Here is a 19,163-nt window from a genome sequence, read left to right on the forward strand (position 1 = left end):
CAGAGCACACAGCATGGTGGACCACATTAGTGCTCACTAACTTTGCACTTTCACAATTTGAAACCTGTGAGCTCATGGAAGCACATGCGTGTGACCCTGTGGTGTATGCTCAGGGGGTGAATTTCTGCGGGGGGTTCACCCACTTATCCAGCAGCACCATTTCTCCAGAGTTTCTGCAGCTCTTCCAGCAAAGTTACAGCAGACGAACAGGAGAACCCCTGCAGAAATTTACCCTCTTGATGTTTAAACAGATGGTTACGAGATACTGGGATTAGGGGTGTGCCATTCCACAGGCTCTTAATGAAAAGACTGCTAAAACCAGATATTCTCAGTTTAAAATGTACAATCCTGGAAGCCCAGCCCCTTCCTTGGCCTGGATTGCTTCTCATCAAAAAAGCCTCCTTCTTGCCTTCCTAAACTAGTATTAATTTTAAAAAAGGACAACGAAGTATTAAATGTGATGGTTGAGAGGAGTCCACTACCCGCAACTGCAAAACATTGAGGTAGTTTCCCCACGGCCTGCAGAACACTCTGGAGATATTTTTTTAATTTGTTTTTATGGGATGTGGGCGTCGCTGGCAAGGCCAACATTTATTGCCCATCCCTAGTTGCCCTTGAGAAGGTGGTGGTGAGCCGCCGCCTTGAACCGCTGCAGTCCGTGTGGTGAAGGTACTCCCACAGTGCTGTTAGGTAGGGAGTTCCAGCATTTTGACCCAGCGACGATGAAGGATCGGCAATATACTTCTAAGCCAGGATGGTGCGTGACTTGGAGGGGAACTTGGAGGTGGTGGTGTTCCCGTGCACCTGCTGCCCTTGTCCTTCTAGGTGCAAGGAGGTGCTGCCAAAGAGACCTTGGCGAGTTGCTGCAGTGCATCTTGTAGATGGTACACACTGCAGCCACGGTACGCCGGTGGTGGAGGGAGTGAATGCTTAAGGTGGTTGATGGGGTGCCAATCAAGCAGGCTGCTTTGTCCTGGATGGTGTCGAGCTTCTTGAGTGTTGTTGGAGCTGCACTCATCCAGGCAAGTGGAGAGTATTCCATCACACTCCTTACTTGTGCCTTGTAGATGGTGGAAAGGCTTTGGGGAGTCAGGAGGTGAGACACTCGCCGCAGAATACCTAGCCTCTGACCTGCTCTTGCCGCAGTATTTATGTGGCTGGTCCAGTTAAGTTTCTGGTCAATGGTGACCTCCAGGATGTTGATGGTGGGAGATTTGGCGATGGTAGTGCCTTTGAATGTCAAGGGGAGGTGGTTAGACCCTCGCTTGTTGGAGATAGTCATTGCCTGGCACTTCTGTGGTGTGAATGTTACCTGCCACTTATCAGCCCAAGCCTGAACACCATCCAGGTCTTGTTGCATGCGGGCATGGACTGCTTCATTATCTGAGGAGTTGTGAATGGTGCTGAACACTGTGCAGTCATCAGCGAACATCCCCATTTCTGACCTTATGTTGGAGGGAAGGTCATTGATGAAGCAGCTGAAGATGGTTGGGCCTCAGACACTGCCCTGAGGAACTCCTGCAGCGATGTCCTGGGGTTGTGATGATTGACCTTCAACCATCACAGCCATCTTCCTTTGTGCTAGGTATGACTCCAGCCAGTGGAGCGTTTTCCCCCCGATTCCCATTGACTTCAGTTTTACTAGGGCTCCTTGATGCCACACTCTGTCAAATGCTGCCTTGATGTCAAGGGCAATCTCTCTCACCTCACCTCTGGAATTCAGCTCCTTTGTCCATGTTTGGACCAAGGCTGTAATGAGGTCGGGAGCCGAGTGATCCTGGCAGAACCAAAACTGGGCATCAGTGAGCAGGTTATTGGTGAGTAAATGCCGCTTGATAGCACTGTTGATGACACCTTCCATCACTTTGCTGATGATTGAGAGTAGACTGATGGGGCGGTAATTGGCCGGATTGAATTTGTCCTACTTTTTGTGAACAGGACATACTTGGGCAGTTTTCCACATTGTCGGATAGATGCCAGTGCTGTAGCTGTACTGGAACAGCTTGGCTAGAGGTGTGGCTAGTTCTGGAGCACAAGTCTTCAGCACGATAGCCGGGATGTTGTAACAACCCAGAGATTTCTGCAGAATCAAGATACCAGGAAGAACTTCTAGAGTGGCAGCTACCACTGTTTCAATAGATGCTTGTGGGTCAACCTGAACACCACACTTGCACAGGGCTTCCTGGTACATCCTGAGCCTGTGCTGAATACCAGTGAGTTGCAAGGATTGGGCACCAATGTTTCCGTATCTTTAGAGAGTGGCACTAAGCCTGCTTCCTTTAGGCCCACTCCAGTGCCTACACATGATGGAGCTTCAAACATGGGCCCAGAACCCCTTGCCATTGCCAGAATCCGTTTTGATGAGTCAACTCGAGCCTTAAAGGCTTTAGGGTGCCAACTCAGCCTCCCACCACCCAATCCGATCTCACTAAGGGAATACCCCATAGTAGTAGTACATTTTGGAGTGTGAAGAAGTAGGCATAAAGGGCAGACATGGTGTTAAATAGTAGTTATAGATGGGGTGAATGAAATTTTTGGAACTTTGAGGAGATTTGGAAAATATGTTGTGTGAAGTAAACATGGCTTGTGTCCAGAATTGTAAGTTAATTTCTGTGCATACTTTAAGCTTCTGGCATATAGGATGATGGCAGGGGAAATATAGGCTTCTGTCTTACGAACAAACTTCCACCCTCTCTTCATCCTCCTCATCACCTTCAGTGGCCAGAAGCAGCAAGCCTGTCTTCATTGCAATATCATACAGAATGTAGGAAGCTACAATGATTCTTGAGACCCTTGCTGGTCTGTATTGCAGGGTTTTAGCAAATTTACCCAGGCACCAAAATGGACTTGAGAATTCCTTTAGTTGGCTTTGTGACACTTGTAGTGGCATAGCCTCAATGTATCTATTGTCCCCTCTATCTATTAAAGCCTTACTGGAGTCATCAACCATGACTGCAGGTGGTAGCCCTGATCACCAATCAACCAGGGAAGCGAGCCTTTAGTTTAGTGCTAGACCTCCAAGTCAAAGGTTCAGGGTTTGGACACTGCTCCAGACAGACCCAGCGAATAGAAACTGGAGCTCCAGCACTAAATTCTAGTTTGACATCCAACGGGATACTCTCATCCGGTGGGCGTAAGTAGCCCCCCTCATCGTATGGGACTAACCTCCCTATCGACTGGTATAAAGCTAGTTACAGCCATGGAAGGAACATTCACCTTATGGCCTGTCAGACTGTTAATAAACCTGAAAATCCTTTCACTACTTTACTGCGAAAACAATTAGCAATCAACCATCCAGATACATGGCTTCAGGTTATGAGGGCTGGGATGATGAATTATTGCATGTTGAAAGCATCATGGCAGCTTCTTGAGTGTCTGGCTGGACATTAATAGAATGAAAGCCTTTCCTACTCATTAAATTGATGGGGTTTTCATATGACGCTTTGAGTGCCATATGCATTCCTCTTACATGTCCTAATGCTCCTCCTCTTCATAACACGAGAATAGAGGGATTCCCTTTGGGGAATTCATATCCCCAGTGCAAAGCAATACTTTGAGCAGAGCTGAGTAAAACAGCAGCTAAATCTTGATTGAACCTCCAAAGAACGATGAGAGATTGATATGTAGGCAAAGTAGAATGAACCTTGAGTAACAGCACACAAAATGGCCTCCTCAACACAGTATCTGTTTCAGGGATACCTTCCTGCAGCTCCTACTACTACTTATATAGTGATGGTAATTATTTACGGCTGTCTTGAGATAGAAATTGTGGAAAATAGATTGCAGGGGATTGCTGCGCTCCCTTAATCCCCTTTATATGAGGCAGATCTGTTAAGTCTGTGTGTTATATTGAGAATTACTACACAGACCACAAGAGTAAACTTTAACAGGTCTTTACTGGTTGAAGGTCAGGGCGGAACTGCCCAATAAATCATTACACAGCACTTATATACCGGTGTGGTCACCGCCGGTATTACAGTATACAGCAGCCAAGATAAAGTAGTGCAACCCTTAAAATAGTTCTCTTAAAGGTGGAACGGTTACAAAATAGTTCTCTTAAAGGTGGAACGGTTACATACACTACAATCCTCCCTTTTTAGCTTAAACGTATATATTCCCCATTAAACATAATATCATAACATATATACACGACTTCATGTAAAAACAGTTCACAGATTCAGTCTCTGAGGCGGCGCCTCCTGCGCCTCCTGACTCGGTCCGGATAACGCCTCGGTGGTGTAGTAGTTTCTTGTTGCTGGGGTGACTCAACTAATAGTCCTTCACTGGACTTAACAGCTTGAACTTTCGTAACTGCAGAACCAGCATTGCTGACTTCTAAAGGCTCGAGTACCTTGGGAAGTTTTTCTACTTCCAGCCTGATTTGGCTCAGTTCGGAGGGACCACGTGCGTGACAGCTCAAAGTAGCAGACTGCTTCTCGTCCACTGTAATGTTCTGTAGTTCTTTGACTACCTTTGACGGAGGCTCTTTAATAGTCAGCCTCGCCTCAGATTTTGATTTCCCTGCGATAAACTGCAGCAAGCCGGTCATCTTACAAGTTGTTTGTTTCAGAGTGAGACGATGAATAGTGCCACGATGCTCAATGTCCACATCTTCAGAAGCATGAAGAATTTCACCATTTAGTATCCATTTTGGAGGCTTCACGTCCGCAACTGAAAGCTCACACTCAAGAATGGCGTCACTTGGCTCGGTCACTTCCACATCACATATGGGTTTAATGATGGCAATTGATTGCTCTTCTACATATAACTTTGCTGTGCTTTGGTCATCTATGGCATCGCACATGTAGTTGCCTTCATCTTCAAAAGCGACATTATTAATAACGAGCTTCCTGTACACATCTTCACTCACAATCTCATATTTATTACTGGGATGAATCTCTTTATCTTTGTAATACCACTTGACAGCAGCATTTGGCCTGGAAACCTTGCATTCGAAAATGACACGATGTTTCTCCATGCCAATCTTCTCTCTTAAGGGTTTCACAATTTTAACTGGCACTTCTTTAATTCGAAGCAAAGCTCTGGAAGTAGCGCTTTCAGCAACAAACTTGATCTCTGCAGCATCTTCAGTTTTTGCCTCTGCCACCACTTCCTTGAGTGGCTTATTACTGCTGACACTGCTCACAAAAGGGTGCTCTTCTTAGCTTTCAACTGATCGATGAATTTGACATATTCCCTTTCTTGCTCAGCTTTGATTCGTTTGGCCTCATCGCGCAGACGGTTTGTCTGTTCCTGTTCCTTTTTCTCAATCAGCTGCTTCTGTTGTCTTTCCAGATTCTCCCACTCTGTGTCAAAGAACTTTTTCTTTGCATTCATCTCTTGCTCAAAACGGCGAATCATTTGTTCTAATTGCTGTTGTAATTTGAAATTGAGTTGAGTTCGAGCCCGGTGTTCCTCAGAAATGTGCATGTCTGTAGACTGGACAGACTCAGAATTCTCTGTCAAACTATGTTGTTGTTGTTCAGTGGAATTCTGTTCTGATACTTTGTTCTCTCCTGAAGCATTTATGCTCTCCTTCGTTTTTCCATCATTAGACTGCAAGTCCATTTTAGACTTGTCTTTTGCACCTGGGCTGATCTTACCATCATCAGCTCCAGAGTCTGAGCTGATCCTGGGTAGGCGGCAATCTTCCTCGCCGTCAAAGAAACTGCACGGCTCGAGTCTTCCCTCGCGATCGGACGTGATGACAGTTCTGGTGAAGTTGTAGTAGTATTCCATATCCTCGTCAGAAGACGTGCTTGGATCATCGGCTCCGTCTACCTGCCCTTGAGTTGACTGCTCTCCTCTTTTCTTCCCCGAAAGATCTCGGTAGAATGGAAAATCCTCTTCACCATATGACTTGCCACCATAAAAGGGAGTCAACCCGAAAAATGTAGTTGAGTGGGCCCGGGCACTGCGTCGGGGGTACCTCCTTTTGTTTGAATCATTATCCTGGGCTTTGTTCCCGTCACCATCCTCCTGTGAAGTCTTGTTTCCGCACTGCAGCACGTGCTTCTGAAATAGGTTTTTCACCCTTTGTTTGTAGACTTTGTTGCACGTTGGACACCTCAGGACTTCCCGCTCATTTTCTGGACTTTCCATCATTGCTTTTAGGGGGTGCCAGTCCATATTTATTTTCCTGATCCACTCCCGTCCCAGAAGTGGTGGACCTCCCTCAGGTAGTTCATATAAGTCCATTCCTTGGTGCTCTTTGCCCTTGTGTCTCACCTTGACTTTTATCCTTCCGATGGGGTATACTCTTTGCCCCGTGTATGTCTTTAATACTATCTTCGTATTCCGTAGGGGAATATGTGTGAATAACCTTTTGTAATCTTGCTTATTCATGACCATCAACGCCGATCCGGTGTCCACTTCCATCTTCACCTGGACCCTTGCTATCTGAAGTGTGACCCAGATAGTTTGTCGGTCAGCTTCCTTACTCACATTGTGAATTCTCAGACTACCCAGTTCCTTGCTGTTGGAGTCTGAATCCGAATTCTGTTCATCCGAACTCTTCTCAGCCACCTTGTGTACCTTGCTGCACTTTTCCTGCGGTGACTTTTTGTTGCTGGTCTTCTTTCCTGACCGGCATACTTTAGCTATGTGACCAAGCTTGCCACATTTTCTACATTCCTGGTTTTTAAACCAGCATTGGTTCTGATCGTGTGTTGTCTTCCCACAACGATAACATTTCGTTGTACCCAAAGCCATTTGATCTACGCTGAGTACCGCTGCCTTCAGCTGCATTTCCGCAGTGCCTCTCGCTGCGGCTTCGTGCGATGCTGCAATAGAGACAGCCTTATCAAGTGTAAGATCATTCTCTTCAAGTAGCCGCTTTTGTGTTCCTTCTTTCGACAATCCGCACACGAATTTGTCTCTCAGTGCCTCTGTCAGTCCTTCCCCAAACTGACAGTATTTCGCTAGCTTACGCAGTTCAATTAAGTACTCCGCGTTGCTTTCCTCTTTCAGTTGCGTTCTCGCATAAAATTTAAATCGTTCCGCTAACATCAGCGGTGTGGGGTTCAAATGATCCTTCAGGACAGCTACAATATTAGCGAAAGTCTGATCCGCCGGTTTAGCTGGTGATAGAAGATGCTTCAATAGCCCGTATGTCCTCGCACCCATTGAGTTTAGTAAGGTTAATGCTTTATCTTCATTTGATATTTTATTTGCCTTACAATATATCTCTATGCGTTCTACATACATGGCCCAATCTTCAACATCGGGATCGAAATCGTTGATGTTACCACGCTTAGGCATCCTCGCGATCTTCTTGAGAAACAAAAGAATTATTTTTTTTTCTTTTACAAAATGGCGGTTTCCCGCGCTTGTCTTCTTCCCCCGCCTCCGAAAATGGCGGCTTCCCGCGTTTGCCTTTCTCCCTCGCTGGCTGTAATGGTGATTGCCGTATTGCTGCGTTCGCCCTCCCCCAGTGGTTTTCAAATCGTGCCTCCCAGCCCCTCTTGCAGTCCGGTCCTTTCCCCCCCGGCTGCGGCTGAGTTCTCCGCGGTTTTTCTCTTTTATTTTCTCCCGCGCCTTACGATCGTGCCTCCCAGCCCCTCTTGTAGTCCGGTCCTTTCCCCCCCGGCTGCGGCTGAGTTCTCCGCGGTTTTTAATTTTTTTTAATTTTCTCCCGCGCCTTACGATCGTCCCGGTCGCTGCGCCTCGTGGCCTCGGTAGCTGCCCGGCCTTTTTCACCGGTCGCGGTCGAGCTCTCTCTCGACGCTGTTGCGTCTCCCAGCCCGCTGGTAGCCCGGTCTCTCTCACCGGCTGCGTTCCCGCTTGTAGCCCGGTCTCTCACACCGGCTGCGTTCCCGCTTGTAGCCCGGTCTCTCACACCGGCTGCGTTTGCATTCACCGCGGCTTCCGTGCCCTACGCTGCCCCAGTCTCAGCGCCTCTGGCCCCGACTTCTGTCCGGCTCTTCTCCCCGGCCGTGGTCGAGTTCTCCGCCCTTATATCCTCCGTTCTTTTTTTTTGTTATTTTCTCCCCTACTCACAGTCAACATGGCCGACTTGCTGCTCGTCGCTGATCGGCTTACCCACCACCGTGATAGAAGGGATGATCACTGCCTGTTGCTGATGGAAGGCTTCGTGTCAGAATCCTTCCTTCGCTCTGCAGACCCGAGTCTTCTCTCAGCAGAATGATGAGGGCGGATGCCTCTTCTCGACGCCCGTTAAACTGCCTTGGATGTATCTCTGCCGCAGGGTAAGATCGTACTCGTCGCCACTGTTAAGTCTGTGTGTTATATTGAGAATTACTACACAGACCACAAGAGTAAACTTTAACAGGTCTTTACTGGTTGAAGGTCAGGGCGGAACTGCCCAATAAATCATTACACAGCACTTATATACTGGTGTGGTCACCGCCGGTATTACAGTATACAGCAGCCAAGATAAAGTAGTGCAACCCTTAAAATAGTTCTCTTAAAGGTGGAACGGTTACAAAATAGTTCTCTTAAAGGTGGAACGGTTACATACACTACAAGATCAGGCTTCTGGGGGCCTCTAAGGAGCCTGATTTTTAGCATGTGATGTCTAACCAGAGTAGTTCATTTTGTAGCTTTCTACCTCCCACAGGACAACCGCTTTTACCTCTCGGGTGTCTTTTTTTATTCGTTCCTGGGATGTGGGCGTCGCGATGTGGGCGTCGCTGGCAAGGCCAGCATTTATTGTCCATCCCTGTTTGCCCTTGAGAAGGTGGTGGTGAGCCGCCGCCTTGAACCGCTGCAGTCCGTGTGGTGAAGGTACTCCCACAGTGCTGTTAGGGAGGGAGTTCCAGGATTTCGACCCAGCGACGATGAAGGAACGGCGATATACTTCCAAGTCAGGATGGTGTGTAACTTGGAGGAGAACTTGCAGGTGATGGTGTTCCCATGCACCTGCTGCCCTTGTCCTTCTAGGTTGTAGAGGGTTTGGGAGGTGCTGTCGAAGGAGCCTTGGTGAGTCACTGCAGTGCATCTCTGACATGTAGGGCTAAATCAACTCTTTTTCTTGTCTGCTCTGTCTTTTCTAACACTCTAACACTCTTGAATGTTATATTCATTTCCATTTTCAGGATTTAGCCTTGTTTCTGATAGTTAGCATTCACAAATCCAAATATTGATATTAATAGAGCCCGTAGACACTTGCAAAAACCTCCAGAGTTTTGATATGTATTCACCATTATACAAACAGGAAATGAGTGAACTGTTCCCTTACTTCAGCTCCCCCAACACACACGTGCATAGTAGGGTTGCCCTGGAGATTCCAGGAATTAAAGACTAATCTCCAGGACACTACTGCAAGCAACCCCAGAGAATAATCGTCGGGGCATTAAAAAATTGTTTTTTTTTACATTTTCTTTGAACACTCTTGTTTACTAGTTAGAAAAATATTGGACATGGGGGAAAAACGCTGTTTCGCTGATGTCAAAAGTCATCCAATCGGGTAATGAGTCTGTTCGTTTTCCAATCGGCTTGGGAAGGTGGGGCACTGCGAGTATGGACATGTTGGGTGACCAATGGCAGGAGTGTGGGGGTGGGGCAGTTGGAGGCAGGAGGTCATGTGATGACACCTCCAGGAAAATGTCCAACCTGAGCTGGCAACACAATTAGTTGGTCAATGTAGATATGCACAGATGCAAAATCTATCACCAGGAATGAGATGACTGCACTTTCTCCCTACACCACCAGGAAAATTTGAAAATATTTTTTTTTAAATTACACTCACGTGGTTTGAATTTCCAGGTGGCCTGCTCCATGGATGGAAATGCAGCAGAGCATTCCAAATTGTGGGGGCAGGGTCATTGGCATACTCACTAGCACCAGTAAGGATGCATTAGCAGAGCCTGTCCTGACAGAGGTCCAGAAAGTTGAAGCAGTGCCAGATCCTCCCCAGACACCCAGCTGCCTGACTCCTAAAGGAGCTATAAGGTCATCTCAGGACGATAATCAATTCCCTCCAGGATCAATTACCTGCTTCCTCCTGTATTTTGGGGCCTTTTGAATGCTGCTCCTAGCCCCACAAAAAACTTCCGGCCAGCTGACAGCCTGTTCTCACCACTACCCCCACCCCCCGCCTCCCCCCCCAAATCAGGCTCTGTCTGCCAGCCACCTCCGTGCAGAAGCTGGGCAATTATTCAGGGCCACTTGGTGCCTGCAGCTGACCAGCAAAATTTAAATGAGGGCCAAACCTGAAACTGGTTCGAATTGCGGCCTTGGGTCTAATTGCGGCCTTGGGTCTAATTACGGCCTTGGGTCAAATTGCGGCCTTGGGTCAAATTGCGGCCTTGGGTCAAGTTGCGGCCTTGGACTAGCTTGCTGCCTATATTGCACCTGTTTTGGGCCCAATCCGAAAATTCCCACCTAATGTTCTTAATGTTCACATGCTGTAATAACGATGGTGTTAAAATATGAGCCTCCAATTCAGTGATTGTGTTTTCTGAGTATTGGTGTTTATAATTTTTCAGGGTATAACGGGTCGTAAAGGAGACTCCGGAATCCCAGGAATACCAGGACAAAAAGGTGAAAAAGGAGAAATGGGTTTCTCTGGTCCACCTGTAAGTATCTATCTCAATGTCTTGCATTTCTTAAGAATGCCAGTATAACCTCAGTATAAGTAAATAATCCAGTGTGTGAAACATCAATAAAACAAAAAAAAAACAAATCTCTCTTCTCTTAGGCAGTCCCTCGGAACCGAGGATGACTTGCTTCCACATTAAAAATTAGTTCTCAGGTGACTGATGAGTCCAATGCGGGACCGACAGTCTCTGTCACAGGTGGGGCAGACGGTGGTTGAAGGGGCGGGTGGGTGGAGTGCTTGGGTTGACGTGCGCTCCTTGTGCTTGACTTCCGCTTGCTCCCGGCGAAGAGACTCGAGGTGTTCGGCAGCTTCCCGGATGCTTCTCCTCCACTTTGTGCGGTCTTGGGCCAGGGACATACTGTGAAGCACACTAGCTGCTTATAGTTCCTGCTCTATTTTTTTGTCCTCTCTGAATGTCTGCCTTTACCTCTCCTATCCTAAATAAACTGACTGCTGCCTATCATTTCTATCATCACTAAAAAACAGATTCTCTGGTTACGATCTCGTTGCTTTTTGTGGAACCTTGCTGTGTGCAAATTGGCTGCTGCGTTTCCTACATTACAACAGTGATTGTACTTCAAAAGTACATTGGCTGCAAAGCACTCTGGGAAGTCCTGAGGCTATTAAAGGTGCTATATAAATGCACGTTCTTTCATTTCTTCAGGTCTGACCCAGGCCTCCACCTTAGACACATCTGTCAATTGCATCCACTACCCCAGGAAAACTTGAACTACCTGCTCAAGATACTGTTCAGAACAAAATACATTGGGGGCAAAATTCAGAGATGACGGAGGCGATTTTGTGACTGGGGGCGCATTGGAAGCGGGACTGCTGCTTGTCGGATCGATGTCCCGCCTCCATCGATTTGTGGCCAACCCATGCTTTTTTCCCTTGATTGACCTTGTTAAGCCCACCAGCGGGCTTAGCAGGCCAATTAAGGGAAAGCCGGTTGCAGAGCACGTCAATATATGACGTTTCATCTGTCAAAAATTTTTGACAGATGAATTGTCATCGTTTGACAGCTCTGTGAAGCTGTCAAACAGTGACATTCTCTGCAGTTTGATGAGGTCTTGAATACAAGACCCCATCAAACTTCTTTCCTTAACAGAAATGAGATGTTTGTTGCATCTGTGAATGCAATGGCCACATGTCAATCCCAACGCGCAGGTCCGAGACTCTCCGCATACAAACCGACTGAAACCTGCAGGAAGAAACAAAGGTAAGTACACTTTTAAAAACACTTTGCACTTACCTCAGATACTCACCTCTACACTCTTGCATCCATCACTTACCTTCACACCACACTTTTGCACCCCCCGACCCCTGCAGACCCAGTACTCGCCTCGCTGAACTGGCGGGTTTTGGAGCCTTCGGGAAGCCCGCACCTGTGAGGGCAAAAAGGGGATAATCCTATTTTCTGCCTGTTAACTACCTGTTAACAGGCAGTTATTAGGCTTTAATCCCTTCCCGCCTCCAAGGAGAGGCTACCCGCCTCCTGGGAAGATGGCAAGGAGGCGGGATGTGGGCGGGTTGGGCACCCACCCCCAAATTCTGCCATTTTCCCGGCACTCCCGCCTCCCCAGGGCTGGCAAAATCACCCCCTAACTTACAGATTCGCCCAAGGGGGCACTAACGGGGCGCAAAGCACCTGGCGCCCGGGCGCAGCGCCGCTAACGCCTCCCGTGAAATTCAGTGGGAGGTTAGCGGTGGCGGTAGCCGGTAGCGCCCCGCGGCACTGCGCCTTCAGCAATGGCCTCATTGCTGTGCGCAGCGCCCCACTCGTGCCTCAGCCGCAAACTTGGGTCACGCCCCCGTCGTACCGCTGGATGCTATGTCCAACAGGGGCAGGGGGGCATATTTGCAGCCAGGGCAGTGATAATTAAAGGGCAGGTGCCGGGCGGCTATTTATTTTGTGGCCCGCCTTCCGAGCACCTGCCCCCTCTGCCCTCCTCCTGCCCCCTCTGCCCTCGTCCTGCAGGGTGCCGGCCGCGATCCATCAGCCCGGCACTCCTCTTGAGTGACGGGTTCTTTTGCCGGCACCCCGCTCCCTGGTGGTCCAACAGGGCCCCGGTTCACGCTGCGCAAGTCCCCTCCCCTTTAATGAGAGGAGGGAGGCCTGCAGTACCGCGGCGCTACTTGCCAGGCGTGTGGCGCTGCTGCACATAGCGCTGTGATATTGAACTGGAGCGTCCCAAGAGGGAGGGGGAGCCCTTCCAGTAGCACCCCGCCTCCTGCTTGAGGCACTAATTTCAGGCGTGGGGGCACTAACCTTTTCGGGGCACGACCCACTTTTTCCCTGATTAATTTTAGCTCCTTTCATTATATTGATTGGCTACCATTCACAATATTCAAACACATAGCACTTGTGGAACAAGTCTGCAGTTCCTGCGGGTCAATAGATTTAAAACAAATAGCTTTGGTCATTTAAATAATTAACATATTAAACTCTATTATCTAACAGAAACCAGCTATAGAATTATTACATACAAATTCATGTCACATCAATACCCATTCAGACAATCTTTGAATTTCAAGCTGTATGTGTATCGAAAGAACTGGACTTTGTATATGAAGCAGGATTTTTTAACCCTCATGCCATGCCCAGTAAGAAAGAACTCAAATAAATAATCTAATAGACAAAAATGCTCAATTTTAACTCAGTCCTCAAGAAACCATCCATCCAATCTTCTTCCTCCTTCAAATATTGATAGTGTGGTATAAAATAAAGGCTGCTACCAGGTTAATGGGAATTTATTTGCATTATTTTGTGCAAATTCAGCATCCTGTTTTACCTGAGCTGTTTCCAATCTCTTCATCAAAAGACCGCCTATTTCTACCTCCCTAACATCGCCCGCCTCTACCCCTCTCAGCTTAATTGCCACGGAAACCCTCAAACATACCTTTGTCACCTCTAGACTTAATTATATCAGTGCTCTCGTGACTGGCCTCCCATCTTCCACTCCACAAACTTCAGCTCATCTAAAGTTCTGTTGCCTAAATATTAGTTTGCATCAAGTCCTATTATCCTAACCTTGTTGACATACATTGACTCCTAAAGCTTCAAATTTGTGTTTAAATCTTTGCATGGCCTTGCTCCTCCCTAGCTCCATAACCTCCTCAAGAGCTACAACCCCTCCTGAGCTCTCGATTCTTCCGTTCTCTTGTGCATCCCCCCTTCCTTCACCCCACCATAGACAGCTCTTCTTTCAGCTGCTTAAGTCTCACTCTCTGGAATTCGCTCCCCAAACTACTCTGCCTCTGCACCTGCCTCTCTTCCTTTAAGTCACTTCTGAACCACCTCTTTAACCAAGCTTTTGGTCAGTCCTTTTGTTGGCATCACATTCATTTTTCAATGATTTCCACTTTGCCATGAAAGAGGCTTCCCTTGTCTGACAGTATTCCTCCAGGTCTTTGTCAACAGTACAATGGCATGAAATGTAATATTATTTAGGGGATGGAAGCAGTAATCTGTATGCTTGAGTATATGGCCCTTCTTGTCCCCCATATAAATGAAATCTTTCATTTCTGCTCCAAGGCAGAAACAGACATTACTCCCCTTCCATTTCTGGCCAAGCAGGCAAGTAGTTTTCAGAAATTAATCAACTTTGCTCTGAAACTGCCCACTAAAAGATGGCCAAGAATAACGCAAAAGATCTCTTCCTCAATTTTATTTTCCTCCCTGTGAAAAATAATGCTAAACTTATGTTCTATAAGTCCTGTGCATACAGCAGCACGTACTGTGCTGAGCTCGATGATTACTTGGAGTAGCAGTTTGGACACTGCAATTGGCCTTGGGACTCCTGAGTTGAGATGTCAGAACCAGGCAGGGTTTCTGTTTTTGATTGCTATCTAGCTACTGTTGCTGGAAAGTCCATGTGAATGGACATGCGGTAAGGTCAGGAGTTTGGCTGTGATGCCATGGTTAAAGCACATACAAGCACTCACTGTCTAAGCACACACGTGAACAATGGCCACTTGGATGAAGCACCAGAGGAGGAGTCACACCAGTGGTACTGTACCCCAAGTATGAGTCAGCAACTTCAGGAGAGCATAGCAAGAATTTGGGGAGGGTGTTACACTTTACAGAATTAATTCCAGGTGGCGTACCATGTATTTGATATTTTATCTTAATGGAAATACTACATATATACATGGGTCCTGAAATTATAGGGGCTGGAAAGACCCTAAAGCGAGTGGATTACATTCGGGTGGGGGGCATAATTTGGTGCTGAACCAGGATCCTCCAGGTTTCTGCCCTATTTACACTTTGCTCCAAATTCCCTTGAGATGGAATCCTCCCCGCCCCCGCCACCATATCTTGAGGGTGTGTTCCGGAAAGTTGCCAGGCTAATTACTCCAATCACACCCCCTGTTAGGCCCGATAGAACTCTCGCTACCCGAGAGCTGGCATACATTCTGCTGTGGACCTACCAAATGCTGCAAGACTGCACGGGAAAAAGGTAATAAATCCCTCTACAAAAATGGCTATATGGTCCCATAAGAGCATTATCCATGCTTTTCCTCTTCACCCCTTCCTGGGCCTCGGGTCTGCCATTGGAGAGTGGCATGGCACTATTCCGATTTTCCTTCTGGCTATTGGAGCAGGCGACTCTGATGCAAACTAAACAGGCATGGAATACACTTCCACTGGTAGAGTAAGACTCCCAGATTTCAAGGCCGTGACATCTGTGATAAATCATTAAAACTATTCCTTGCTTTCTATTTAGGGTGAACCAGGATTGAATGGTAATAAAGGTGAAAAGGGTGATGCTAGTACGAAAGGTGATAGAGGTATTCCTGGTATACAGGTATGTGAACAAACCTCCATGTCTTTATTCAGAGTAAAAAGCTGAGCTTTATCTGAACAGAGCTTCACCTAAACATTACTTTGGTGTGCATTGCAGTCGTTTTTATCCAACTGTTATCTGCAGAAAATGACTAGCTCCTGAAGCAGCTGCAAGTTTAATTCTACAGAAATTCAATGGGGGGAATTTTAACACTCAAGGACCAGTGGATTGGGGGCGTGTGGGAAGGTAAAAATTGTAAAAATTCTCAAACCCGTCTCCTACCTCCAACGTGTCCACTTCCGGGTTTAACGGAGGTGTGTTTGGCTGCGTGCGAGAAGCCTGTTCGCCGGAGGGGGGTCGATCATTATCACATGCTAATGAGGCAAATTTCAAATGATTTCAACAGGATTTTGAATTTAACGCCTCCCGCATGAGTTTCCTGGGGCTTGGGAAACTCGCCAGTGAAATGAAGGTGAGATTGAGCGGCACTTCATGGGGGTGTTTAAAGTTCTAATTACCCGATATGAAGACGGATTCAGTGCTTACAGCTGCTTTCTCAGTTCCTTCTGATCATCATAGACATATTTCAGAAGTTTGGAGGCTTTCAAACGGACAACATCAGGATGGGAGGTGCCATGGATGTTTTAGATATGACATCGGACGAGGAAGACAATCACCATCCACGGCAGCAACGTTGTGTTGTGGGATTTGGAGGTGCGCAGGGGGAGGAGGTGCGCAGGGGGAGGAGGTGCGCAGGGGGAGGAGGTGCGCAGGGGGAGGAGGTGCGCAGGGGGAGGAGGTGCGCAGGGGGAGGAGGTGCACAGGGGGAGAGGGGCACGGGGAGGAGGGGCACAGGGGGAGGAGGGGCACGGGGAGGAGGGGCACGGGGAGGAGGGGCACGAGGAGGAGGGGCACGGGGAGGAGGTGCACAGGGGGAGGAGGGGCACGGGGGAGGAGGGGCAGGGGGAGGAGGGGCACAGGGGGAGGAGGGGCACAGGGAGGAGGGGCACGGGGGAGGAGGCAGGGGGAGGAGGGGCAGGGGGAGGAGGGGCACAGGAGGAGGAGGGGCAGGGGGAGGATGGGCACGGGGAGGAGGGGCACGGGGAGGAGGGGCACAGGAGGAGGAGGGGCACAGGGGAGGAGGGGCAGGGGGAGGAGGGGCAGGGGGAGGAGGGGCACGGGGAGGAGGGGCAGGGGGAGGAGGGGCACGGGGAGGAGGGGCACGGGGGAGGAGGGGCAGGGGGAGGAGGGGCACGGGGGAGGAGGGGCACGGGGGAGGAGGGGCAGGGGGAGGAGGTGCGCAGGGGGAGGAGGTGCGCAGGGGGAGGAGGTGCGCAGGGGGAGGAGGTGCGCAGGGGGAGGAGGTGCACAGGGGGAGAGGGGCACGGGGAGGAGGGGCACGGGGAGGAGGGGCACGGGGGAGGAGGGGCAGGGGGAGGAGGGGCACAGGGGGAGGAGGGGCACAGGGAGGAGGGGCACGGGGGAGGAGGCAGGGGGAGGAGGGGCAGGGGGAGGAGGGGCACAGGAGGAGGAGGGGCATGGGGAGGAGGGGCAGGGGGAGGATGGGCACGGGGAGGAGGGGCACGGGGAGGAGGGGCACAGGAGGAGGAGGGGCACAGGGGAGGAGGGGCAGGGGGAGGAGGGGCACAGGGGGAGGAGGGGCACGGGGAGGAGGGGCACGGGGAGGAGGGGCAAGAGGGGCAGGGGGAGGAGGGGCACAGGAGGAGGAGGGGCATGGGGAGGAGGGGCAGGGGGAGGATGGGCACGGGGGAGGAGGGGCACAGGGAGGAGGGGCACGGGGGAGGAGGGGCACAGGAGGAGGAGGGGCACAGGGGAGGAGGGGCAGGGGAGGAGGGGCACAGGAGGAGGAGCGGCACAGGGGAGGTGGGGCAGGGGGAGGAGGGGCAGGGGGAGGAGGGGCACGGGGAGGAGGGGCAGGGGGAGGAGGGGCACGGGGAGGAGGGGCACAGGAGGAGGAGGGGCACAGGGGGAGGAGGGGCAGGGGGGAGGAGGGGCAGGGGGAGGAGGGGCACAGGAGGAGGAGGGGCACAGGGGGAGGAGGGGCAGGGGGAGGAGGGGCAGGGGAGGAGGGGCACAGGAGGAGAGGCGCACAGGGAGATCTGGACAACAGCATGAAAGAGAACAGCAGAGTGGAGAGCCACCGAGGGGCCGAGGTCACAGAAGGCACTACCCATGTGAGAAAGACTACAGACAGAAGTTCAGCTTCCTTGACCTATCTGAAAGGCAGTGCTTCCGCAGGCTCAGATTGACACAGCAGATGGTCACAGATTTCTGCAGCCTCCTTCAAGAAGAGCTGCTGCCTGCTGGACCAGGTGACCACGCTTTGCCCATCGTGCTAAAATGTGCACTTCAGGTGCCTAGATAGGTCTGGAGGCGCCCCTCGGTACTCACCAGCACAGGTGTCCAGAGTGATAGTGGGGTGCTGCATCCTTCACAACATTGCGCAGCAGAGAGGATTAGAGGTGGAAGACGACCAAGGCGCTCATCAATCATCTTCTGGTGACAAGAACATTGAAGAAGAGGATGACGAGCAGTATGAAGATGGGGCACCCATCGCCAGACCAGCCACGTACATTGCTGACTGGGATACCTTAATAGCCTAAAGGTTCAGCTAGTGACTCGCAGAGAAAAAAATTTAAAAATGAAATCCTCTGGCCCACTCCCACCACCACCACCACCATCTTCCCACCTCCCTTTGCACAAAACAGCCCTTCAACCAAGCATACACTCATTGCACATCACCCAATGGGTCCTGTCATGCTTTGACATTCATTGTGAAGCAACTGAAAGGGCGAGTTGGCACTTGGGACACAATAATGGGCAAGCTGCAGAAGTGTTGTAAATCATTACATTTTATATGCTGTTATAAAAAAAGGAAACTTACAGCATAACATTTTGTCAAACACCCATGTGCATGCCCTTGGTTTCTCTTACACTTCCTACAGCTTCTATGTGGTGCATTCCTTGTGACTTCAGCAGAGATAGAGGCCGGCTGCTCAGACACCTGCCCCCACTGCTGAGATGCTTTTGGCCTACGACCTCTGGGTTTTGGGCCAGCACCACATCACTCCCACCACTCTGCTGGAGAGCAGCTTGGTGAAGATCAGTGACACGTCGTAAGGCCACGGATAAAGTATATGTCATCCTGTTTAAGGCAACAGACATCTTCATGGTCATGGCCTGCATAGACTCTTGAGAGCTGTGCTTGAAGCTCCAAGGAGGCGGCCACTCTCTCCATGGCAAACATTCTTGCAATTACCTGTGACACCAATTCACTACTGTTGCAGCTGGGCTCCTTCATCCTCTCCGCTATTGTGGAGAATGTGTGTGGCACGTCTGTCAGTACCTCGCAAAGTTGCTGCTGTAACTCTATCATTCTTCTTCTCAATGATGGCCTCTGTCATTCAGCATCTGTGTCAAGCTGTGCAGAACTTGGAGAGGATTGCGCCCCCCCGACGTGGACTCTCCACAGCTGTCCCTGCCACCAGTGTCTGCTTGTGCTCACTTATGAATCACCAGGTGAAAACCCAACTAAATCTCTAACTGGACCCATCAAAGTGTGAGTATGTATGCTAGTGCATGGCTCTATGTCCTGTGATGGTGCACCTTGAGAAGGAATGAGGTCCTCTGAGGAATCGTTGTCTGGCATGTTCAAAGACTCTTGCTCTATGCATGAAGGCCCTGGAAGACAAAAGGGTGGGCTATGAATTAGTCCTGGCAAAGTAACAATCTTGACAATCACCACACTTGGGCTTCTCATAGTTCAGTCATTGAAAAGAAAGAAAGACTTACAT

At 49.6% G+C, this 19,163-nt stretch overlaps 1 protein-coding gene across 1 annotated transcript in view; it reads left to right on the top strand.

Annotated features, from left to right (window-relative positions):
• The window catches only part of LOC147114025 (uncharacterized), a 473,948-nt gene that overhangs the window by 404,598 nt on the left and 50,187 nt on the right, over window positions 1-19,163 (top strand). The window contains exons 10-11 of the mRNA XM_085996182.1: window positions 10,449-10,538; window positions 15,289-15,369. Of these exons, the coding sequence (XP_085852308.1) occupies window positions 10,449-10,538; window positions 15,289-15,369 (171 nt within the window). The remainder of the gene's footprint in view (window positions 1-10,448; window positions 10,539-15,288; window positions 15,370-19,163) is intronic.

The sequence above is a fragment of the Somniosus microcephalus genome, chromosome 8 (assembly GCF_052327205.1).
Source record: "Somniosus microcephalus isolate GS21.2 chromosome 8, FLI_Smic_1.0, whole genome shotgun sequence".
NCBI classification, from domain to species: domain Eukaryota; kingdom Metazoa; phylum Chordata; class Chondrichthyes; order Squaliformes; family Somniosidae; genus Somniosus; species Somniosus microcephalus.